Source organism: Sturnira hondurensis, unplaced genomic scaffold, assembly GCF_014824575.4.
Source record: "Sturnira hondurensis isolate 20B ecotype Veracruz unplaced genomic scaffold, ASM1482457v3 Scaffold0006413, whole genome shotgun sequence".
In the NCBI taxonomy this organism is placed as follows: Eukaryota; Metazoa; Chordata; class Mammalia; order Chiroptera; family Phyllostomidae; genus Sturnira; species Sturnira hondurensis.
The window spans coordinates 10,947,927-10,973,924 of record NW_028079044.1 but is presented as its reverse complement, the minus strand read 5'-3'; the positions used below and the strand labels follow the sequence as shown (position 1 = coordinate 10,973,924).

The 25,998-nt window shown below is 37.2% G+C and overlaps 1 protein-coding gene and 1 non-coding gene across 3 annotated transcripts in view; one reads left to right on the top strand and one right to left on the bottom strand.

Moving 5' to 3' along the window:
* USP34 (ubiquitin specific peptidase 34) overlaps window positions 1-25,998 on the top strand; it is a 241,337-nt gene that overhangs the window by 53,862 nt on the left and 161,477 nt on the right. For both annotated transcript variants that reach the window (XM_037048000.1, XM_037048001.1), the window contains exons 6-8: window positions 3,746-3,813; window positions 9,305-9,497; window positions 10,794-10,855. In XM_037048000.1, coding sequence (XP_036903895.1) covers window positions 3,746-3,813; window positions 9,305-9,497; window positions 10,794-10,855 — 323 coding nt within the window. The remainder of the gene's footprint in view (window positions 1-3,745; window positions 3,814-9,304; window positions 9,498-10,793; window positions 10,856-25,998) is intronic.
* Window positions 21,417-21,523, bottom strand: LOC118989064 (U6 spliceosomal RNA). The gene has a single exon (XR_005066944.1). It is a non-coding gene; the product is annotated as a U6 spliceosomal RNA (small nuclear RNA).

Sequence of the window (25,998 nt, the reverse complement as noted above, 5' to 3'; positions counted from 1 at the left end):
TGATTCCACCTATGCCTCCATCTTGGCCGGAAGTCCACAATTTATATTTTTATGGTGATCACTGTCCTGGTTTTCTTGTTTTATCACCTAAGCTGACATTCCTGAATGCTATGATTTAGTTTTACCTGCTTTGTTAATAACCATGTAAGTGGAATTACATGTACATCCTTTCATATCTGGCTGCTTTTATTTAAGGTTGAGATTTATGTTGCATATAGTTCTAATCTGCTCATTTTTATTTTAATACTTTAAACAATATACTAACATTGCCCTGACTGGCATGACTCAGTGTGGGTTGCATGTTGTCCCACATTCTGAAGAGTCGTTGGTTCAAACTGGGCTCAGTCTTTGGTTGGGGGCGTTTGAGAGGCAACTGAATGATGTTTCTTTCCCTTTCTTACTCCCTTCCCCTCTGTCTAAAAATAAATAAATAAAATCTTTAATATACTTTTTTTTAGATTTTATTTATTTTTAGAGAGAGGGGAAGGAAAGGAAAAAGAAAGGGAGAGAAACATCAATGTGTGGTTGCGTCTCATGTGCCTCTTGCCTGGGGACCTGGTCTGCAACCCAGGCATGTGTCCTGACTGGGAACTGAACCGCTTTTGATTTGCAGGCCCACGCTCAGTCCACTGAGCTACATCAGCTAGGGCATAATAAAAGGTTTAAAAAAGACAACAATCAACAACATTGATTGATTTTGCTGATGGTGAACACGTAGTCTGTTACAATGAATTGTAACATATCAGCATTCTTCGGTATGTCTTTTGTTGCACGTGTGGGTGCATTTTATTTGGATTAATAACTTAGAAGTGGAGTCTTTTATTATATATTCTTATGCATTCATGCCAAAGTTTTCCTAAGTGATTGTATTATTATACACTTCCCCCACAAATATCAAAGTTTCCATTGCTCCATATCCTTGCAAATACCAGCTATTTTAGTTCTTAGACATTTCTGGTAGAAGTTATAGTAGTATCTCATTGTTTTGTTTCATATTTTTAGTGAATAATGAGATTGAGCACCATTTCAGAGGCATAGTATACACTTGGATATTTTTTGAGAAGTACCTGTTTTAAAAATCAAGTTGTCTATCTTTTTCTTACTGATAATATGGAGATTCTTTATATGTTTTGGATATAGGTCTTTTGTCTGACATCTGTGTATTGCTGGTATCTTCCACTCTGTAGTTTTTTATTCTCTTGTGTCTTTTTCAGAGCTATTACAAATCAAACTTAACAGTGTATAATGTATCAAAAATTTTTATGGTTAGCCCTGGCTGGTGTAGCTCAGTGGATTGAGTGCGAGCTGGGAACCAGAGGGTTGCCGGTTCGATTCCTGGTCAGGGCACATGCCTGGGTTGCAGGCCAGGTCCCTGGTGGGGCCACGTGAGAGGCAACCACCTGTTGATGTTTCTCTAACTCTCTCCTTCCCTTTCCTTCTCTCTAAAAATAAATAAATAAAATCTTTAAAAAATTTTTTTTTATGGTTAATGTGTTATTTATGGTTGCAAAAGTCTTTCTTACTGAATGGTCATGAAGGTATTTTCCTGCATTCTAGAAGTTTATCGTTTTATTTTTTAAATGTAAATATTTTTATTTTTTATTTTCATATTTTAATCTACAGTTCAGTTGGAATTGTTTTTTTGTGAATGGTGTGGGTGAGGAATCAAGATTCATTTTCATTTTAGACATAGACACTTGTGCTAGCACAATAGCAAAGACAGTGCTTTCGTTTTCTTTTTTTTCTGTGGTATCATTTTTGTCATGGATCTGGATTCCTTAGTGTGTTCCATCAGTCTCTTGTGCTTAATCTTGTGTTATTTGTTTACCATCTTAATTTCTGGGGCTTTATAAGAAGGGTTGCTATCTTGTGAATGAAGTTCTACCTTCCTTTCGTGTAATGGACATACAACATTATATTAGTTTAGGTGTACAATATAATGATTTGGTATTTGCATATATTGTAAGTTGGTCACTACTGTAAGTCTGGTTAACATTTGACACCATTCATAGTTGACAAGTATTTTTTTTTTTGTGAGAACTTTTTTTTTCAATTTTTTTATTTAATTATTTTTCAAGTACAGTTTTCTGTCTATTACTCCCATCCTGTGAGAACTTTTAAGAACAACTATATCCTCTTAACCACTTTCAAATACAAAATACAATATTATTATTATTATTGCTTTTTTGGCTTCTTATTTAAATATTTTTAAACTTTATTATTAATAAAGAGCTTCTGCTTAGTTTCAATATTTTGTCTAATGTTTTCTTTTATTTATTTTTATTTTCTTTTATTTTTTACACATTTTTAAAATTTAGTTATTGTTCAAGTACAGTTTTCTGTCGTTTACTCCCATCCCAGCCCCTCTCCCAATACAGTATTATTAACTATAGTCACCATGCTGTATTATTGGTCATTATTAGTGTTTTGTCTATTCTTGGACCTTTGCATTTGGAATCAAAGTCTAAAGTTCCTGCACATAAACTTTCTTGGGTTGCATAAAATGTGTAGATCAATTTGACGAGAACTGTCATTTCTGCAGTATTGAATCTTCTAATCTATAAATATGGTAAATGTGTTTTTATTTACATGTTCTATAATTTTTCTCATAATTTTCTGTTTCTTTGTAGAGGTATTGTTATATGTCTTAGGTTATTTCTAGTTATATGCTATTTTTGATGTTATAAAGATAATATTTTTGAAAACATTTCTGGTACAGAAGAAATATTTTTATGTGTATGTATAATACAGTTTTTGTGTGAATGTGTGTGTACATTTATGTGTATATTTATTTATATTAATTTTTTAATAGCAGCCTTGCTAAAATAATTCTAAAACATCTGAAAATTATTTTGGATTTTCTACTTTAATAATCATATCTAAAGTAATCTTAATCTTAATTCTTCCTTTCTAATCCTATGGGTTTCATTTAGTTTCTTACGTATTGTATTGTTTAGGCCCATGAGTTCAAGTTTTATAGAAGGCATTCTTATTTTGTTCCTTAGGAAGAAAAGTTTTTACATTTCATCATTTGTATAGTATTCTCTATAGGACTTATGTAGATATCTTTGATTAGATTAGAGTGAAGCCATACATTCTGTATTTGCAAATTTGTTTTTAATTTGTATCCTTTGCCTTTGTCAAGGCTTAGTATCAACAATTTTCAGTAGTTTGCTTAGGATTTTTATTGTTATATTTAAACTACTACTTTTGAGAATAATACAATGTAAGTATGTTAGATTTAGAAATAGGTTGGAATATTGTGTGGATCAGATTGGAGTGCTTACAGTAAGCTTAATTCAGTAAATGGTTGTTGATATTATAATCAGTATGTGACTCTAAAATATATTTGTCTTGATATTGAAGTGACTAGAAATAGGTGGTAATTTGATATTTTTTAGAAAGAATGATGAGATGCTTTTTTAAAAACTGAGATACTTTATTAAAAACTAGTGCTGTAATATTTGGTTTGATACTATAATACTTGGATAGATTGTTCTTTTTTTTCAGCAAGAAGGTAATATTCTTCCAGTTGATTTTGTGTGTTTGTGTGTGTGCTTGTATAGAAAAAGTATATAGGCTAAACTACTTGATATGTGTGTAATCCTATTTATTTATCCTTTTTAAAATAGATAAAATGTATGTAGTTTTAGAGGCAGCAAAACACTAAATGTTCTTGTTTTTAATTAAAGTGAAAGACATGTATTCACATGTTTATTATACATAAATACTTTTTTTTTAATAGATTAGAATATGGCTACATATTCCTGCTGTCATGCAGCACATCATCCCTTTTAGGACCTATGTTATCAGGTATGTTTATGAAGTCTTTTCTGCCTGCCTATTAATATAATACATTTAAACAATTTATAGCATTACATTGTTTTAAAGCCCCTTATACTCACATTCTCTAGAGAAAATTATAGTGTATAATTTAGTATTAGTTTGTAGTATTTTTCTTTTTAATATTCACCTGAGGATAGGTTTATCAATTAGATAGGAAGGGGGAGAGAGGGAGTCAGAAACATTGATAATGAGCGAGGAACATTGGTCAGTTGCTTCCTGGGTATGCCCAGACCAGGGATGGAACCCACAAACCTAGGTATGTGCCCTGACTGGGGATCAAACCCCAATCTTTTTGGTTATAGGACACGGCTCTAACCAGCTGAGCTCCCCTGGCCAGGGTAGTGTTTTTTGTGCATAAGTAGTTTATATTTAATGTTTACTTTTAAGCAGTTTATGTTGAACTTTTGAAAACATGAATATATAAAAAGAATTAAAGAGACTAACACTGGTTACATGATATTCCACTATATTCAGTCAACAGATATATAGTAAGTATTATGTTCAAAGCACTGGAGATATAGTGAAGAAGAAATATTTTTCCTTTTGTGCAGTCTGTGTACAAGTAAGTGATACAGTTCGTCAGACAGTGGTTAGTATTACAGAAAAATAGCAGCAAAATTGAATTTAGTTCTAGAGGGTGGGTCACAATTTTAAATATGGAAATAGAGAATGTCTCATTGAAGAGGCAATAACAGCTGAGTTTTGTAAGTCTCAGCCTAGCAAGGAAAACTATGAAGAGGATACAGAAGAATTGTATTGATTAGACTTAGAGTATGAACTGTTAAAAGTTCTAGGATTGTATTTCTTGGTAATGTTTATAAATTTTTTAATACTTTTTCTTACTTACTCACGAGTATCTGAGTGCCTACTAATTTCTTAACTGTTGTTTGAGTTGTTGGAGGAAGTATCAGGAGAAGAAACAGATAGTGATAACTGTTATGCAAGTAAGTAACATGAGAGAGGGAATATGTGGCCTTTCCTAATGTGACATCTGAAGAACATGAATTAGCTAATCAGGTATTAATTAGAAGGACATATTCCAGGTAGAGGGAATGTAGGGGCTTAAGCTTTGAAGTTGGAAAGAATATTACATATTTAAGAAACTAGAATCTGATTTATGTAGAACGTAGTATATAAGGGGGTATAATTATAATATGAGGTTGGATAAGCAGGGGCAGATGATTCAGGACCTTCAAGCCATCGTAAAGAATCTGTATTTTGCCCTGGCTGGCGTAGCTTAGTGGATTGAGCACGGGCCTGCGAACCACACGCTCGCGGTTCGATTCCCAGTCAGGGCACATGCCTGGGTTGTGGGCCAGTTCTCAGCAGGGCACTCATAAGAGGCAACTATACATTGATACTTCTCTCCTCTCCTTCCCTTCCCCTCTAAAGATAAATAAATAAAATCTTAAAAAAAAAAAGAATCTGTATTTAATTCTAACAATGGAAGAAAACTATTGAAGGGTTTTAAGCAGATGAATCAGAGCTTTTAACAGATCACTTTCAACAGGAGAGGGATGTTCACTCTCACCCCTCTTATTCAACATAGTACTGGAAGTCCTAGCCAGAATAGTCAGGCAAGAAAAAGAAAGAAAAGGAATCCAAATTGGGAATGAAAAAGTAAAAGTGGTATCTTTTCCAGATGACATAATTCTTTTTATAGAACACCCTAAATATCCACCAGAAAAACTATTAGAAATAGTAAACAAACACAATACAGTTGCAGGATACAAAATCAGTGTACAAAAATCCACTGCATTCCTAATACTAACAATGAAATTTCAGAAGAAATGCAATAAAAACAGTTCCTTTTACCATTATAACAAAAAGAGTAAAATACCTAGGAATAAACTTAAAGTGAAAGAAAGACCTGTGTACTGAAAACTACAAAGCAATTAGAAGAGATTGAAAAAGACACAGTGAAATGGAAAAATATTCAGTGTTCATGGGTTGGAGAAATAAACATAATTAAAATGGCCATATTACCTACCCAAAGTGGTATACAGATTTAATGCAATCCCTTTCAAAATTCTAATGATACTTTTTTAAAGAAATGGAACAAAAAAATCATCAGATTTGTATGGAAACATAAAAGACCCCGCATAGCCATAGCAATCCTGAGGAAAAAGAATGAGACCAGAGGGATCACACTACTGACTTTAGGTCGTACTAAAGAGCCACAATAATCCAAACAGCACGTGATATTGAAAGAAAAATACACAGACCAATGGGACAGACTTGAGAGCCCATAAATAAAGCCACGTTTATGGGCAAATAACTTTTGACAGAGGAGTCAAAAACGTACAGTGGAGAAAAGAAAGCCTCTTAAGTAAATGGTACTGGGGAAATTGGAAAGCCACATTCAAAAGAATGAAACTAGACTACATCTTTGTCCCCATGCACGAAAATTAATTCAGAATGGATCTAAGACCCTGCAGGATTGAGAAGAATATGCTACATAGAGGAAAACAAAGGTAGGTACTAAATGTACTAAAGGTCTCTCTAAATGGGGTTAGAGAAAATAATATATTTTTTAAAATCCTCACCTGAGGACATTTTCTCATTGTTCTTTTTAAAAATACTTTGTTTGTTTTCAGAGAGAGGGGAAGAGAGGGAGAGAAATATCAGTGTGTGGTTGCCTCTCATGTGTCCCCCACTAGGAACTGGCCTGCAACCCAGGCGTGTGCCCTGACTGAGAATTGAACCGTGATCCTTTGCTTCACAGGCCTGCGCTCAATCCACTGAACTACACCAGCCAGGGCTCTCATTGCTTTTAGAGAGAAAGGGAGAGAGAAAGAGAAACATGATACGAGCAAGAAACATTGATTGATTGCCTTCTCGTAAGCACCCTGGGGATTGAACTTGCAACCAGGGTATGCGTTCTGACCCGGAATTGAACCCCTGACCTTTCACTGTATGGAATGATACTCCAACTAACTGAGCCACACTGGCTGGCACAAGAGATTTTATAAATTTGACCCCAAAGGCAAGGGAAGTAAAGGCAAAACATGAATGGTACATGAATGGTACTGTACCAAACTAAAAAACTGCACAGATACACCAAAAAAACAAAAAGGCAACCAACCAAATGGAAGAAGACATTTGCAAACAACAGCTCCAACAGTTGGTTAATTTCCAAAAATATAAAGAACTCATACAACTCAACACCAAAGAAGTGGTACTATTAAAAATGGGTGGAGAACCTGAATGGATACTTCTAAGAAGACATACAGATGGCCAGCAGATACATGGAAAGAGGCTTAACTTCGCTGGCTGTTAGGGAAATGCAAAACTACAAAGATACTCCCTCATACCTTTTAGAATGGCTGTTATCAACAAGACACATAACTAAATGTTGCAGAGGTTGTGGAGAAAAAGGAACCCTCATTCACTGCTGGTAGGATTGTAAACTGGTATAGCCACTATGGAAAACAGTATTAAGGTTCCTAAAAAATTAAGAATAGAGTTCCCAAAGGACCCAGCAATCCCCCTTCTGGCTATCTACCTGAAAAATTTGAAAACATTTATTCACAGAGATATGTGCATCCCTATGGAAGTGTCCTTTGATAGATGATTAAACATGTGGTACATACATACAATGGATTACTATTCAACTATAAGAAAAAATGAAACATTGCCATTTACAACAACATCGTTGGACCTTGGGAGTATTATGCTAAGCAAAATAAGTCAGAGAGCTAAGAACCATATTATTTCACTCATATGTGGGATATAAAATGGAAACGCATCAACACAGACAACAGGATGGTGATTCCCAGAGCCAAATAATATGGTGATGGAAGATGATCTGATTTTGGGTGGTGGGCACAGTGCAACATGTAGATCATGTGTCATAGAAATGTATACTTGAAGCCTGTATAATCTCGTTAACCAACATCACCCCAATACATTTAGTTAAAAATAATTAAAAATATAAAAGAACACTTTGGCCCTTAATTGCATGAGAAATTATAGGGAGGTTAGACTACAAGATAGATCAATTGAAAGATGAATGCAGTAGTTCTGGAAAGAAATGATGGTTACTTGTATGAGGATTGATTTGGGTGATTTTGAAAATTGAATGGATATAAGTGAAAATGAAATTAACAAGATTGGTGATTGTGAAGTTTAAGCAAAAGGGTAGTATCATGGATGACACTTAACCCTCAATTTCTCTTTGGTGATATGGATATCATTAACTGAGATGTGAAAGACTAGGAGGACTACCTTTTGACATGCCTTTGGATAATTTAAGAGGCACTGGCAAATTGGGAGTATAAGCCTATAATTCAGAAAAACATCATTTATTTAGGAGTTGTCACCATAAAGGCAGCACTTAAAATCCATGGGAGTGAATGGGGTTATCTAGGGAGAGAATGTAGAAAGAGAATAGAAGTGATCCTAGCTAGAATGGAGCCCTGTGTTAGTTTGCTTTTGCTGTGTAAGAAAGTTCCCAAGACTTAGTGGCTTGAAATAATAGCCATCTCTTACAGTTATCTGGTTGGCTAATTTTTCTGATCTGGGCTAACTTGGCTGGAAACTGGATGCTTTAGGGTAGCCTTACTTATATGTCCTGTGGTTGTCTGGGTGATTGGTCTTGGTGGGAGAGGGAGTTTTATATATGTCTTGCAGTTGGTTAGATGTTTGGGGCGTCCACCACATCTCTTTTATCTAGCAGGCTAATCTGAGTCACTGTTCTTTGTGGTGGAAGAGTTTCCATTGAGAGAGAGGGCAAGCTCAAGGGCTTTCTAGGCTTCTGCTTATGTCACATCTCTTACATCCTTTTGACCAAAGAAAGTTTCAGAGCAAAGCTCAAATTCAAGGGAGTAGAGAAAGAGATTACGTTTCTTGATGGGAAAAGTGGCAAAGTCATGTTGTAAAGACTTCTGTATAAAGTGCTGGGAGGAACATGGGGCCTTTTTGCAATCCATTATAAGTCCATAGGATCCCTAATGTTGAAAGGTTGGTTCGAGAAGAGAAGCCAATCAAATAGAATAGGCAAGGATTGAAAGGAAAACTGGTGGCTTGGGATTTTTGGGAGACAAAAAAAATGATATTTAAAATGCACACATATAAAAGAATTTGGGCTCTGTGGGGAAGTACATAACACTGTTTATATGATGTCAGCTAACATTACTAAAACAGAAGCCATATACATGACAGGTATTAGAGAATAGTAAAGTTTTACTGGAATTGCATAATACTATGCTGAATGACCTGACTCTTCAAATTTCTAATTTAGTTGGCCTGTCAGTAAAGGACACACTGCCATGGGTCACAGAATCTTTGAACCATCACTGTGAAATAGTTGAATTTGGGAATGTTAATCCCAGGATGCTAGGTTCTACTGTAGTAGCCATTTTGAAATTATGGAGCAAAGAAATACTACTGAAACATTGAGTGGTCTTTAGAAATATTTTTTAAGTTTTATGTATGTTTTATTTCTGAAACATTTCAGGTATTTATGCAAGCTCTCCGACCAGGAGTTAAGACAGAGTGCGGCTCGCAACATGGCTGACTTAATGTGGAGCACAGTGAAGGAACCGTTGGATACAACATTATGCTTTGATAAAGAAAGCCTAGATCTTGCATTTAAGTATTTTATGTCACCTACTTTGACTATGAGGTTGGCTGGACTAAGTCAGATAACGGTGAGTTATTTTTGCTTTATTTTTGGTTATTTTTATTTACATTTCAGACTATCATCATTATTGTAATAATACATACTACTTGTGGACCACTTATCTTATGCCAGGCACTGTGCTAAGTATTTTACATGCATTACTTTGTATGGTGCTTACAAGTTTCTTTATTTTCCCTATTTTATTTTATTTTTTAAAGATTTTATTTATTTATCTTTAGAGGGGAAGGGAAGGAGAGAAATATCAATGTATAGTTGCCTCTCGTGAGTCCCCTGCTGGGAACTGGCCTGCAACCCAGGCATGTGCCCTGACTGGGAATCGAACCACGATCTTGTGGTTCGCAGGTCCACGCTCAATCCACTGAGCTACACCAGCCAGGGCTTTTTTCCCTATTTTAAATATGAAGAGACTGAGGCTTAGATTTAGAAGGATTTATATATTAGGTTTTTTAATTATTTTTTATTTCAGGGTCCAGTTCCTTCACTATCACTATTTTCTTTTAACCTCTTCAGTTTTTTATGTTTAGAAACCAATGTTTTCAGAAAGAAGAACAATTAGAGATTATAAGTAGTTACTTAATTCATTATGCAGGGGGAAGCCACAAATTAATGGGTCATAGGCCAAGTTTGACTAAAAAATGTTTTGGGGGGCATACAGTAGCAAAATACTTTTCAAATGGGTAGAAATCTGAATTATTGACCCTTCTGGAGTGGGGTAGGATGGGGAGGAAGATCTGATATCCTTGAGTCTGTATTGCATAACAACAATCTGCTAGCGCTAAGTAGTTAGCAACGTTCCTTAGAATGGATATGCTTTCTCTGGTTTACCAAGTTCTCCATTAGCTTTATTTGTTTCTATTTTCTGCCTGTTTTTGTAGTGTAGTTATTCTGAAGTAGCTGGATTTTACCCATGTATTGAAATTTGTAAACATAGAAAATACTTGTTGACATTTTCCCAAGTTAATTCTTAAGTGTGTGTATTTAGGGGGCCTTTCTAAAATTTCATGTTTGTAATGACAAATGCCTTGCATTAGATTTTTGTGTTTTTCCCTATTCAGCTTTTTTTCTGTAGGGTGCATAGTGGAATGAAGCTTAAGTAATACTTATGGAATGAACTTATTTAATGTTTTAATATGATAAAGGAAATAGCCAGATTAATTGGGAGGTATAGATATCTGATTATATATTTATATTTTATAATTTTGTTCTGGTTATTAATTATGATCTATAGATATCAAACCATGTTTCCTGACAATTGCTAATGTGTAAGAATAATTTTGGAAAACTTTAATTTTTTTAATTATAGAATCAACTTCACACCTTCAATGATGTGTGCAATAATGAATCATTGGTATCAGACACAGAAACGTAAGTAGGAGCATTAATACATGTCATACCATATTAATATGTGGCTGTTTATGTGGTAAATGTAATTGTGACTTGATTAGATTTAAAGTGTTTACTAGAAATTCTTGCCTTTTGGCTTCATTTGTGCAGTCTTAAAAAACTTTCAAAACAGTATATTGGAACATTTCTTTGCTTTTTAAGAAAACATACCAACACAGTGCTATTTGCACAAAATGCGAAAGTATAATATAGAGGAATTTAGTAGTAAAGAATGTGGTACTGGTAGTTTTTAGAAAGCACACTTAATGCAGGAGGGAAAAAACACTTCATTCAATACATTTATGGAGGAAAACCAAGTTAATAATGCTCATTTTTAAAAAGAACTTTTTATAGCTTGGAGCTTTTAAAGTTTTTGGAAATATATATTCCAATATTTATTTTATTAAGTTGTCTTCTCATTATAGAAATCAGTTTTTAAATCTTAATTAGGTAATACATAATAACTTCTGCTTGAACAGAGTTATAAAGTTAAGATATTAGAAAATTCATAATTATATGAGTGTGTCATATTTCTTGCTTTACTGTAACTTTTATGCATTAATTTTAGTTCTGTTGTATGGAGCTAATCTCAGTTGAACCCAGCTCTTCATGAATTTGAAAAACTAGAGACTGTGTCTCTACTCTTTTTCTTTCAGGGTAGTGTTCTTATTTCTCCAGTTCTTCATATCTTACCGTTTTTACATTTATTATTAGGTCAGTTGTTTACTTCTGGCAACATTCCTTTGTCATTGGTCCCCTAAAAATGTGTTGTGCGTAACTGGTTGTAGATTTATAAATTCTGGGTTATACTAGGAGTGCTATTTAGACTATATATATGTGTGTGTGTGTGTGTGTGTGTAAAACTACAGCTCTGAATTTTCTTTTCAGTTCCTGAGTTCCCCCTCACCCTGCCACACACACACCTCTCCCCCTACAACACTATGTAATCGAATTTTAAAATTTCCAATGCCATAACCCCCCCCCCCACACACACACACCCTTGCAAAAAGAAAAAAAATCCAGGAATCATCGGTGCAGTAATCCCACATGTCCAGGCTGGGTCTTTATTTTGCTGAAACGGGGTTGAGAGAGTAAGAAGAAATTCCATTTTAAAAGTATAAGGAATATATAGCCTACTGATGTGTTTAAGAAAAGAGGGACAAGAGTTAAAAGTTTTGAGGAATAGTGAGTAGAAACAGTTGAAGTTGGGTAGAGAAGGGTGTGTACAGTATGAGAAAATTGGAGCAAATAGAAAAAGTGTGGTAAATATTGTTGGAGTCTGTGAATTGGGGCTCTCTTTTTAAGCACTTTTATTGAATAGCTACTGAATATATTGAACATTTACTTGTTTTTACAAGGAATTTCAGTAAATACAGAGTTATGCCACTATCATCACAGCTCAATTTTATAACATTTCCATCACTTCAAAAAAGATCTATTTTACCCATTTGTAGTCAATGCTTATTCTTATTCCCGGCCCCGCTGATCTACTTTGTCTCTGTGGATTTGCTCATTATGGTATTGGTCATTTTCATTTGGCTTCTTTGAATTAGTATACTTTTGTTTTTCTTGCAGTTCATTCATGTTGTGGTGTAAATCGGTACTTCATTTCCTTTTTATTGTGAAGAGTATATTATGTAGATAGGCACATTTTGTTTATATCCATTTACCACTTGATGGATATTTCAGTTGTTTCCACTTTTTGCTAGTATGAATAATGCTGCTTTAAACATTTGTGTACAATTATTTATTTGGATGTATGTTTTTATTTCTGTTGATTGATACCTAGAGGTACAGTTGTTCCTTTATATGGTTATTTTCCATTTAACTTTTAAAGAAACTGTCAGACTTTTTCAGTGTACCTCCATTATTTTACATTCTCACTAGCAATGTATGAGGATTTTGGTTTCTCTTAATTTTACCAGCGTTTGTTATTATCAGTCTTTTTGATTATAGCCATTCCAGTGAGTGTGAAGTAGTATTTCATTATTGTTTTAATTTGCATTTTCCTAAATAACTAACGATGTGGATCATCTTTTTATATGATAATTAGTCATCCTATATTCTTCTTTGGTGAATTTTTCTTTTTGCCCAGTTTTGGAGTGGATTATTTGTCTTGTTTTATGGACTAGTCAGTACCATATGATCTGTGCTATAGAATGTTCCTGTGTGCTTAAGAATGTTTATTCTGCTGCTGTTGTATGGAGTGTTCCATAGATGTCTGTTAGCTTTAATGAGTTTGCAGTATTGTTTGTCTTCTATATTCTTGTTGATTATTTTTTGCCTGGTTTTTTTTTTTGAGCATTTGAATTTTTTATTTTTCTATTGATTTAGAAAGAGGAGGGAGGGAGTCAGAAAGAGAGATTGATTTGTTCTACTTATTGATGCATTTATTGGTTGATCCTTTTTTAAAATCTATTTTATTGATAATGCTATTACAGTTGTCCCATTTCTTCCCCTTCACCCCCCTCCACCCTACACACCCTCTCCCACCCACATTCCCCCCCTTTAGTTCATGTCTGTGTGTCATAAGTTCTCTAGCTTTTATATTTCCCGTACTATTCTTGCCCTCCTCCTATCTATTTTCTGCCTACCATCTATGCTACTTATTCTCTGTACCTTCCCCCCCTTCCTCCTACTCCCCTGTTGCTAACCTTCCATGTGATCTTCACTTCTGTGGTTCTGTTCCTATTCTAGTTGTTTCCTTAGTTTGTTTTTATTTTAGGTGTGGTTATTAATAATTGTGAATTTGCGGTCATTTTACTATACATGTTTTTTAATCTTCTTTTCTTAGATAAGTCCCTTTAACATTTCATATAATAAGGGCGTGGTGATGATGAACTCAGATAAGGTCAAGTTCAAGTCCTTGAACTTGACCTTATCTGAGGAGCACTTTATCTGCCCTTCCATTCTAAATGAAAGCTTTGCTGGAAAGAGCAATCTTGGATATAGGTCCTTCTCTTTCATGATTTGGAATACTCCTTCCCAGTCCCTTCTTGACTGTAAGGTCTCTTTTGAGAAATCAGCTGATAGTCTGATGGGAACTCCTTTGTAGGTGACTGTCCCCTTATCTCTTGCTGCTTCTAGGATTCTCTCCTTCATTTTTATCTTGGCTTATGTAATTATGATGTGCTTTGGTGTGTTCCTCCTTGGTTGGGTCCAACTTCTTTGGGACTGTCTGAGCTTCCTGGATTTCCTGGAAGTCTGTTTCCAGGAAACAGATTGGGGAAGTTCTCCTTTATTATTTGTTCAAATAAGTTTTCCACTTGTTGCTCTTCCTGTTCCCTTTCTGGTAGTCCTATAATTCAGATGTTGGAACGTTTAAAAATGTCCTGGAGGTTCCTAAGCCTCCCCTCATTTTTTCTTGTTTCTTCATTCTGTTCTGGTTGGACGTTTCTTTCTTCCTTAAGGTCCACTCCCTTGATTTGAGTCCCAGTTTTCTTTCCATCACTATTGGTTCACTGTGCATTTCCCTTCATTTCACTTAGTTTAGCCTTCATTTTTTCCTCAAATTTGTGACTAAATCAACCAGTTCTGTGAGCATCCTGATGACCAGTGTTTTGAACTGTGCATCTGATAGCCAACTGTGCATAGGTTGGCTATCTCTTGGTCGCTTAGAAGTATTGGCTCTGGGTCTTTGAGATGTTCTGCTTGAGCCATAATGTTTTGGTCCGTTCGTACCTGTTACGTGTGAGACGCCGAGCCTTGGGTGTTCACCAGGGTGGGGCAACCCAAGTAGCTGGGTTGTGATGCTGTAATGGGGGCAGGGTCTGAGAGGGAACAATGGTGCTTTGCTTCACTCTCTGTTGCACCTCAGCCCCTTCCGCCACTTCCCCCAAGCAAATTGGGTTTTTCTGGTGCTGATTCCCTGGTGGGTGGGCTTGTGTGCATTCTAGGACCCTGTGGGTCTCTCGAAGAAATTCTCCTATGAGGCTGGGAGTCTCTCACAGTGCCTCAACCCTCACAGGTATTTTCAGTCAGTGTTTTGAGGCTTTATTTTCCGGCACTAGGACCCTGGGTTGTGCGATCTGTCTTGCTTCCCAGTTATCTGCACCAATGTGGGACCACTGTCCCATTGGACAGCCACCTGGTGCACAGTGCCCCGCTTCTCAATCACCGCCTCGCTGGGTCTGCTTGTTCCCACCCTACCCCTGGGTTCCGCGAGCTGCCTCCTGGGCACCCAGGGTCTGCCTGGTGCCATCTTGTGTGCCTGGGGTGGTGCCACTGCTTCCTCTGCCAGGACCCCTCTCCACTCGGCTGCCTGACTCCGCCCCCACCTACTGGTCTGGATGAATGTGTCTATTTTAATTCCTTGGTTCTCCATACAGTTCAGTTTTCTCTCAGTTTTGGTTGTTGTTTTGTTTCTAAATTGTTGTCCTTATTTTGGTTGTTCAAAGAGGCACAGTGTGTCTACCTATGCCTCTGTCTTGGCTGGAAATCCCATTGGTTGATTCTTGTATATTTCCTGACTGGGGATCAAACCTGAAACCTTGGCATAGTGGGACCATGCACTAGCCATCTGAGCTACCCATCCAGGGCCCTCTACTTCTATCCATTATTCAAAGTAGGGTATTGAAGTCTGTAACCCCAGTGGATCCTCACTCTGTGGATTCCATATTTGTGAATTTGCCTATTAGCTGCTATTTATTTGTAACCTGAAAATGAATATAGTTCTTTTATTGTCATTTGTGGAAATAGTAGTAAAAAATATGAGTCTTTCAACATGGCACATTCTCAAATGAAGTCAGATAAGGTGATGCTCTCTGTTATTTTAGTGCTGGTACAGAGGTGACCAGAGGGGTAGAAATGGTAAGAGAGGTCATGCAGTATAATGTAATAATGTAAGAAGCTCTGGCTCTGGGGCCAGTAGGATGGGATATGAATCCCAATTCCAGCACCTTTTAGTGGGGTAGTCTCAGAAAAGTCACCTAAACACTTCTGAACCTCATTTTCTCTATTTTTAAAACAGAGAACATAGAATCTGTTAAGGTAAGCTGTTTTTAGGATTTAAAATTCAAGGGTTGAAAAGTATTAGCTAATGTAGTACAGCTACTTTACAAAATATAACTGTTGCAAGTAACAAGAATTAGTGGGTCCTGGCTGGTATAGCTCAGTGGATTGAGCACGGGCCTGCGAACCAGAGGATTGCGGTTCGATTCCCAGTCAGGGCACATGCCTGGGTTGCAGGCCACTTCCTGGCAGGGGACACACGATACATTGTGTGTCCTTGGCAGAGGCAACCATACATTGATATTTCTCTCCCTCTCTCCTTCCCTTCCCCTCTAAAGATAAATAAATAAAATATTTTTTAAAAAAAGAATTAGTGGTATTTATCTTTTTCTTCCTTTAACTCTGTGCTGTACACACACAGAAACACGCAATGGAATAATATTCAGCCATCAAAAAGAATGAAATCTTGACATTGAGGGCACTATGTTAAGTCATGAAGATGTAATGTCCCACATGGTGACTACAGTTAATACTATATTGCTTATTTGAAAATTTCTAGGGGCATAGGTTTTAAAAGTCCTCATCAAAAGCAGTAAAAGTATTTTTGTAACTCTATGGTGACTAATGTTAACTAGACCTACTGTGCTGATCATTTTGTAGTATGTACAAATATTGAATCATGTTGTACACCTAAAACCAATGTGTTATGTCAGTTATACCTCTTTAACAAAGGAGCTGTTAGAAAAAAGAACCAAATAAAAGAAAGCAACATGAAGATATTTTAATACCCAAGGAGAGCTGGTTCGTTCTTCTGAGAGGGTGGGGTGATTAGAAGGATGCCAGTGGTTTATGATCACATTTTTACATGTGGGGAAAAGCCTCCCTTTTATTGTCCTGACAGACCTGGTAACATCGAAACTAGTGTTAGTTCTGCGAAATTTGTCTTTAAAGGATTTCTGCAAGTGGATTATAGAACAAATTGTCTACCTAAAATTATTGTATATAAAATTTGCATTTAATCATACCTTCTGTCTTCTTCCAGTCAAAAGCAAACAGAAAGCCACATTATTGCAGTGAGTCATTCTTCTAAAGAGAAGCCACTCTAGGATGCACTTGATGCTAATGAAATGTTCTTTTTACCCAAGAAAGCAATGGGAGATAATAACTTTTAAAAAAGTTTTGAGGTTCAGTATTATCTAATTCAGTACAGCAGCTTTATAATATATAATTGCCATGAATAGCAAAAAGTGGCTGTATTGTTGGTCTTTTTTTAAGTGAGCAGTATACTTTAAAATTGTTTTTCAGTTACACTTGTCCCAGTTGTTCTCCGTTGCTCTTCCCCTTTCCCAGCTCCCTCCCCCATGCTCTGACAGTCATTCCTACCCTGTTATCCATGTGCATGGGTCCTTTATATATGTTCCTTGACTATACCCATTCCTTTCTTTCCCTTGTTTTCCCTCCCCTCTGATCACTGTCAGTTTGTTACTCTTTCCATGTCTCTGGTTCTGATTTGCTCATTTGTTTGTGTTGTTCATTAGGTTCCATTTACAGGTGAAATCATATGGTATTTGTCTTTTGCCATCTTGCATATTTCACATAGCATAATACTCTCCAGTTCAATCCATGTTGTTCCAAAGGGTAGGAGTTCCTTTTTTCTTTCTGCTGCATAGTATTCCATTCTATAAATGTACCACAGTTTTTTGATCCACTTATTTACTGATGGGCATTTAGGCTGTTTCCGTGGCTATTGTAAATAATGGTGCTATGAATATAGCGGTGCATAGGTTCTTTTGAATTGGTGTTTCAAGCTTCTTAGGGTATAATCCCAGCAGTGGGATCATTGGATCAAAAGGAAGTTCCATCTTTAGTTTTTTGAGAAAATTCCATACTGTTTTCCACAGTGGCTGCACCAATCTGTACTCCCACCAAGAGTCCACCAGGGTTCCCTTTTCCCCATATCCTTGCCAGCATGTGTTATTTTTTTCTTTTTTTAAAAAATATATTTTACTGATTATGCTATTAAAATTGTCCCATTTTCCCCTGCACTCCCCTCCACTGTGTACACCGTCTCCCACCCACATTCCCCTCCTTTAGTTCATGTCCATGTGTCTTAAGTTCTGTAGCTTTACATTTCCCATACTATTCTTGCCCTTCCCCTGTCTATTTTCTACCTACCAACTATGCTACTTAATTCTCTGTACCTTTTCCCCCTCTTTCCTCTTCACACTCCCCTGTTGCCAACCTTCCATGCATTTCTGTGGTTCTATTCCTCCTGTTCTAGTTGTTTGCTTAGTTTGTTTTTGTTTTGGTTTTAGATGTGGTTGTTAATAATTGTGAGTTTGCTGTCATTTTACTATACATGTTTTTTATCTTCTTTTTCTTAGATAAGTCTCTTTAATATTTCATATAATAAGGGCTTGGTGATGATGAACTCCTTGAATCTGATCTTATCTGAGGAGCGCTTTATCTGCCCTTCCATATTAGGTGAAGACTTTGCTGGATAGAGCAATCTTGGATGTAGGACCTTGCCTTTCATTACTTGGAATATTTCTTTCCAGCCCCTTCTTGCCTGTAAGGTCTCTTTTGATAAATCAGCTGACAGTCTGATGGGAACTCCTTCGTAGGTAGCTGTCTCCTTATCTCTTGCTGGTTCTAGGATTCTCTCCTTCATTTTAATCTTGGCTAATGTAATTATGATGTGCCTTGGGTGTTCCTCCTTGGTTGGGTCCAACTTCTTTGGGACTGTCTGAGCTTCCTGGACTTCCTGGAATTCTATTTCCTTTGCCAGATTGGGGAAGTTCTCCTTTATTATTTGTTCAAATAAGTTTTCCACTTGTTGCACTCCCTCTTCCCTTTCTGGTACCCCTATAATTTGGATGTTGGAATGTTTAAAGATGTCCTGGAGGTTCCTAAGCCTCTCCTCATTTTTTAAAAATTCTTGTTTCTTCATTCTGTTCTGGTTGGACATTTCTTTCTTCCTTAAGGTCCACTCTATTGATTTGAGTCCCAGTTTCTTTTCCATCACTATTGGTTTCCTGTGCATTTCCCTTCATTCCAATTAGTTTGGCCTTCATTTGTTCCTGTAATTTGTGACTAAAATCAGCCAGTTCTGTGAGCATCTTGGTCACCAGTGTTTTGAACTGTGCATCTGAGAGATTGGCTATCTCTTGGTCGCTTAGAGTTATTGGCTCTGAGGCTTTGAGTTCTTGAGCCATGTTTGGTCTGTTCTAGCCTGTTATGTATGAGGAGCAGAGCCCTTGGTTTTCACCAGGGTGGGGCAACTCTGTCGCTGGGTTGTGACGCTGTGTGTGGGGCCGGGGTCCAAGAGGTGCAATGGTGGTTCCTTCTGCTGCTTCCCGTGTGGCCTGTGTAGTCTGTCTCACTGCTTGCTCCTTCGAATGTTTATCTGTATGCGAATGTGTGACCGCCGGCAGCCTGCCGCCTAGTGTTCTCACTGGGTTCACCCTTTGCAACCCTACACCGGGGATCTGCCCACGGCTGCGTACGTGCCTGGGGTGGGGGATCTTTCCTGCTTGAGCAACAGGCTCCACCTTTCTTACTGGCCTGGTTGAATGGTTCGTTGTTGTTGGACTTGTGTATAGTTCAATTTTCTGTGTTTTGGGTGTGTTCTTGTTTACTAAAACTTTGTTGTCTTTAAGCTTGGTTGTGGGAGACGGCACAGTGTTTCCACCTATGCCTCCATCTTGGCGGAAGTCTCTCTTTGTTTTGTCTTTATTTGGTTTTGGAATTAGGAGGATGTTGGCTTCATAAAAAGAGTTTGGGAGTCTTCCATCATTTTCAATTTTTTCTAATAGTCTGTGAAGGATAGGGGTTAGCTTTTCCTTAAATGTTTTGTACGACACTCCTGTGTAACCATCCAGTCCAGGGCTTTTGTGTGTCGGGAGTTTTTCATTACTGCTTCAGTTTCTCCTTCTGTTATTTGTCTGTTCAGGCTTTCTGTTTCTTCTTCATTCAGTTTTGGAAGACTATATTTTTCTAGAAACTTGTCCATTCCACCTAGGTTTTCAAATTTCTTGGCATAATGTTCTTCATAGTAATTTCTTATAATCCTTTGTTTTTCTGTGGTATCAGTTGTAATCTCTCCTCTTTCATTTCTGATTGTGTTTATTTGGGTCCTCTCTCTTTTTTTCTTGATGAGCTGGCTTAAAGGCTTGTTGATTTTGTTTATCTTTTGAAAGAAACAGCTCCTGGCTACAATTGTGATTTTATCTCTATATCATTTAATTCTGCTCTCATCTTGGTTATTTCCTTTCTTCTACTAGCTCTGGGCTGTCTTTGTTGTTGTTCCTCAGTTGTAGGCACAGGTTAGGTTGTTTGTTTGAAATGTTTCTATCTTTTTTAAAAAATATTTTATTTATCTTTTAGAGAGGAAGGAAAGGAGAGAAGGAGAGAAATATCAATGTATGGTTGCCTCTCATGAGTCCCTGATGGGAATTGGCCTGCAACCCAGGCATGTGCCCTGACTGGGAATTGAACCGCGATCATGTGGTTCGCAGGCCCGTGCTCAATCCACTGAGCTGCACCAGCCAGGGCGAAATGTTTCTATCTTTTTTACGTAGGCCTGTATTGCTATGAACTTTCCTCTCAGGACTGCTTTTGCTGTGTCCCATAAAGTTTGAGTTGTCAGTTCATTTTTACTTGTTTCCGGAAACTTTTTAATTTCTTCCCTAATTTCATTCTTGACCCATTCATTGTTTAATAGCATACTATTCATTGTCCCTGATCCTGATTGTTTTGGGTCTTTTCCTTTAGGGTTGGTTTCTAGTTTCAGTCCCTTGTGGTCAGAGAAAATGCTTGGTATGATTTCAATTTTCTTGAATTTGTTAAGGCTTGTTTTGTGTCCTCTTATGTTGTTTATCTTTGAAAATGTTCCACGTACATTTGGAAAGAATGTGTATTTAGCTTTTCTGAGATGAAGGGCTCTGTATATATATCAGTTAAGTCCATTTCATCTAGGGCTTTGTTCAATGCCACGATATCTTTGTTGATATTTTGTTTGGAAGATTTGTCCATTTTTTACAGTGGGGTGTTAAAATGCCCTATTATAATTGTGTTGCTGCCAATGTCTGTCTTGAAGTCCTCTATGATTTTCTTTATGTATTTGGATGCTCCTACATTGGGCGCATTATATATATTTACAATTCTTATGTCATCTTGGTGGATTCTTCCCTTGAGTATTATGAAGTGACCTTCTGGGTCTCTCTCTATGGCCCTTTTTTTGAAGTCTGTTTTGTCTGATAAGAGTATTGCTACCCCAGCTTTTTTTTCTTGTCAATGTGCTTGGAAAATTTGTTTCTAGCCCTTTACTTTCTATTTGTGCAGGGCTTTTGTCCTGAGGTGGGTCCCTTGTAGAGAGAGATGTGTAGGTCATGCTTTCTTATCCGTTCAGCTATTCTATGTCTTTTGATTGGAGCATTTAATCCATTTACATTTAAGGTTATTATTGATAGGTTCTTTTTTTATTTATTGAATTATTTTTCGAGTACAGTTTTCTATTACTCCCATCCCATCTCACCCCCCGTGCTCCCCCCTCCCATTCCCACCCTTCTCAGTTGTTGTCCATGTATCCTTTAAAAATATGGAATGCTTCATGAATTTGCATTACATCCTTGCACAGGGGCCATGCTAATCTTCTCTGTATCGTTCCAATTTTAGTATATGTGCTGCCGAAGCGAGCACTGATAGGTTCTTATTCATTGTCATTTTTGTACCTGTGTCCCTCCCTCCCTCTCACTTTCTCCCTCTCTCTCTTCCTTCCTTCCTTTCCCTAAAGCAGTCCCTTTAGCCTGTCTTGCAGAGCTGGTTTGGTGGAGGTGTATTTTTTTAGACTTCTTTGTGTGGAAAGCTCCTTATTTGGTCTTCTCTCTCGATTGAGAGCCTTGCTGGATAAAGTAGCCTTGGTTGTAGCCCTCTGTTCTCATTACTTGGAATATTCTTGCCATTCTCTTCTGGCTTGGAGTGTTTCCATTGAAAAGTCAGTTGCTAACCTTATTGGGGCTCCCTTGTATGTTATTTCCTTTTTCTCCCTTTCTGCCTATGAGATTCTCTCTTTGTCTTGGAATTTTGCCATTTTTATTATGATGTGTCTTGAGGTGGGCCTCTTTGGGTTCCTCTTTATTGGGACTCTGTGTTTCCTGGATTTGTATGACTTTTTCTCTCATCAAATTAGGGAAGTTTTCCATCATTACTTTTTCAAATAGGTTTTTATCCTTTTCTTGTTTTCCTTCTGGTATCCCCATTGTTCGTATATTTTTACGTTTCATGTTGTCTTGTATTTCTCTTAATCCCTCTTCATTCTTTTTAAGCCTCTTTCTCTTTCCTGCTCTTTCTGGGTGTTTTCTAGTAGTTTGTCCTCAAGGTTGCTGATCCAATCTTCTGCTTCATCTATCTGCTTTTGATTTTTTCTACTGTATTCTTCAGTTTAGATATTCTTCCTTTTCTCTTGGCCCTTGTTGATAGTTTTTATTTCCTTTTTCATGTTGATGAAGTTTGCAGCAAGTTCATTGTAGTTTTCCTGTAGTTTCTGGTAATTTGCTGTGAGCTCATGAAGCTTCCTGATAACCATTGCTTTGAACTCAATATCTGATAGTTAAGTTGCCTCTATTTTATCTAGCATTCTTTTGAGGTTTCCTCCTTTTCTTTCGTTTCGGGATTGTTTTTCTTCCCAGTGTCTGTGAGACTCTCTTGTTAGCCTCAGCTTCTTCAGTTGATCTGTTCTGACTCCCTGGGTTTATGGTGTGTACTTCTGTGGTAGAATACCCGTGAGATTCAGTGGTGCAGTCTCCTTCAGGTATCCTGGTGTTCACCACTTCCCACCTACTCCTTTTTGTGATCATTTGGAGGGGTAAGGCAAAATGGTTTAAGACAGCAAGAGAGTATTCTATGCTATTTACAGTAGCAGCTGGTAAGGAAGATATAGGAGATCCTTTGGTTATGTATAGTATTAACCGTTATATTCCACCCAATTAGCCACTTTTTAGAAAGTATGGAAAGAGGATAAGACTCTTGATGGGCGGGGGGTGGGGGAGAGGATTGTGAGTTGGATCTAGAAAGCAGTGAGGTTGTGGGAGGTCAGATTCTGAGGTAAGGTGAGAATAAAGGATAATAAATAGGTGTAGTGTGTGAGAGAATAGAGTTTAACCACTACAGTAGTAGAGTTCAGGAAACTGTGAAGTGGGCTGAGATTTGGGAGAGATGTTGTGTTGTATTTACAATACTATGGAACAGCTATTATTTACATTCATATTAGAGCAACAATCATATGACAGATTCTATGAGATCTAGATACCAAGAATAGGGAGTTTTGGACCTTCAGTAGTGTGCTAATGGAACACAGGTGAAGTGAAGGACAGTAAATTAGCCATACACTATGAATGAGAGGACAGGGGAAACCTGTCATACAATACAATATAACCCGCCAACCAAAGAAGACTAAACAGAAAGAAGAGGAATACAAAAATATTATTCAAGTAAAAGATGTAAGAATGATGAAAATAATAAGACAAATATGCAATATCTTGCAGGTTCTCTGTAACAGGAAAGTGAAATTTGGCTTTCTCTCTCAGCTGTTGAGATGTCCCCTCTTTGGGTCCAAGTCTGGTCTTTTCACAGTTCTGGGTTTTTTGTCTCATTTGTGGGTATTTTTTTTTAAAAGCAGACTAAGGAAGGTAGAAGAGATCAAATTGGAAGGAAAGGAAGATGGAATAAAACCAGAAAGAAGGAAAGAGAAGCAAAAGGAATTGAGAGATAAAAAATAATGAAAATTTAAAAATAAAAGGTTACTTTAAAAAAAATTTTTCCACCCCTACCCTCACTTTTAAAAAGTTAAACAAACAAAAAACAAAAGCACAAACAAACAAAACAAAACAAACAAAAAAAACCCTCTTGCTGGGTTCAAACTGGCCAAACTGGTTTTTCTGTTCTTGTTGCCTGCAGTAGGCTGAGGGGTAAGTTTACAGATGTGGTACGTGCACTTACTCCGGCTTTACCATTATGGTCTATGGGTATTCCACAAAGCTCTCTCTCCCTGGGTTGCAGGGCATGCTCCTGGCTAGGCCACGCGCCTGGCTAGGCCACTTATGGTCACTCGTGCTCACTCACACTCTTACCAGGGCTACTCGTGGGCGCTCACAGTCCCCGTGTGTTTGCCACTCAGCCCTTACTCACCTCTCTGGGACTTCAAGCAACCAGGTCTCTCCCAGTGCTTCTCAAACCCTGCTTGGCTGGGGAGGGAGCACTGACTCAGCTCTCTCCCAAGAGCCCTGTGGCCAGCCCAGTGGCCCCCAGGCCTGGGGCTGCAGCCTCCCTGGTCCCCACACTGATCCCTGGGCCCTTATTGTCCTGAAGCACTCCTTCTGTCTGGTTTTTCAGTGTCCGCTACAAGTTTTGATCTCCTGTTTTCATATATGCTGTGGTACCATTGGCTGTCTGCTCTGTTCCTCCATAGATTGGCCAGGTTTCTCCTCCCATGTGTAGGGGGAAGGGGAATCTGCTCCCTCTTACCTAGCCACCATCTTCTCTCCTTTACTTACTATTTTCTTGGCATACCCTTTTTCATCCTTTATGTCTTTTGGAGGCAGCATATAGTTGGATTTAAAAAAAACTAGTCCTACATTCTCTGTCTTTTGACTGGATTAATTCTTTCCACTTTTACATTGTTTATATACTTGAATGTATATCTGCCATTCTGCTGTTGGTTTTCTATATTCTTCTGTGTTTTAAAAATTCTTTCATTGCCTTGTTTTGCAATATGAAGGCATATATATATAGTATAGCATTGGTTTTTAAGACCACTGTTTTTTTTTATACTTTAAAAATTATTTTCTATTGTTTTTGAAAATGTAATTACATTTTAATAGCAAAATATCAATATAAACTCAGGTATTTAAAGTTATATTTGTTTTGTTTTCTATATTTCCAAGGCCTGTCTGCAAGAATGGTCTGGAAGCATGACATCCCAGCATCAATGAGTAGTTATTACTGACAGGGTTTTTCATATCCTGGTGGCTCCTCATAATCTCTCGGAGCCAAAAAGGGATTTCCTGTTCATCCTGGTTGTTGGGTTTGCAGTTCACTTTATTCTTCTCTTTGCTGTGTGGGCTGGGCTGCGGTGCTGAGCGCTGTTTCCCCTGCAGCTTCTGCCTCCACTCCTGCCGTCATCCTGGCCCTCAGGCCCCTGCTGTCCCTGCGAATATTGCCTGGCCTCTTGGCATCCAGCTTGCACCATCCCTGTGTCCCGCCTTCGGGGAGAAGCTTAACTGAAAGGGCTACCATATGCATCCTAATTTGTTATAGTTTACTTCAGATTTATAACTTAATTCTAGTAAAATTATGGAAGCATTGCTTCAGTATAGCTCTGTTCTGTTTTTTTCTGATCAGAAGCCAGCTTTAGTCTAGTGTGATTCCCTTGTACATCTTGCTGCTTGTAATATTTTGACTATGATGTGTCTAGGTATGGATTTCTTTGTGTTTATCCTCTTGGATTTGTTGTTATTTTTGGATTTGTACATGAATATTTTTTATCAAATTTGGGATGTTTGGGCCATAATTTCTTTAAAATTTATTCTCGCTTCCCCTTCTCTTTCTGAGAGTCCCATTATGTATGTTTCCAGTTCTGGATGGTTGTTATGAATACTGTCCAATTTTATGCTTGGTCAGTTATAATTATAGTTCTCAGATATTACAAAACTTCCTGGGTCTCCTTTTAATGTCCTGCAAGAGACTGAAAGAATAAAGTTCATCTTTTAGAATTTTAGTTGTTGAATTATCTTTTTGTATGTTATGCTAATCCGTTCAATCATGGATTATAGCTTTTGTAGGACTACCCAGAAAATATCTTTTACCTCAAAGTCATTATTAGTAGTTTTATTTTAATGTTTTACTTTTTGAGGTCCATAGCTTTTAAAAACATCTTTTAAGATTTTTTTTTTAGTTAAAAGTACATTCTTCTAAGGACATACAAGAAAAGTTAATTATTCTATTTTTAATTACTCAGTTTTTTAATGTATAATTTATATAGATGAAAAAATTTGGGGATCTTTAACTGTACATTCTATTTTGAAACCTATTTTCTTCTACCTACAATTTACCCATCACTACGTCTTTCATTAAATTTTTTAAATAACAGACATTGGAGAATCAGAGTTGGTCTTTAT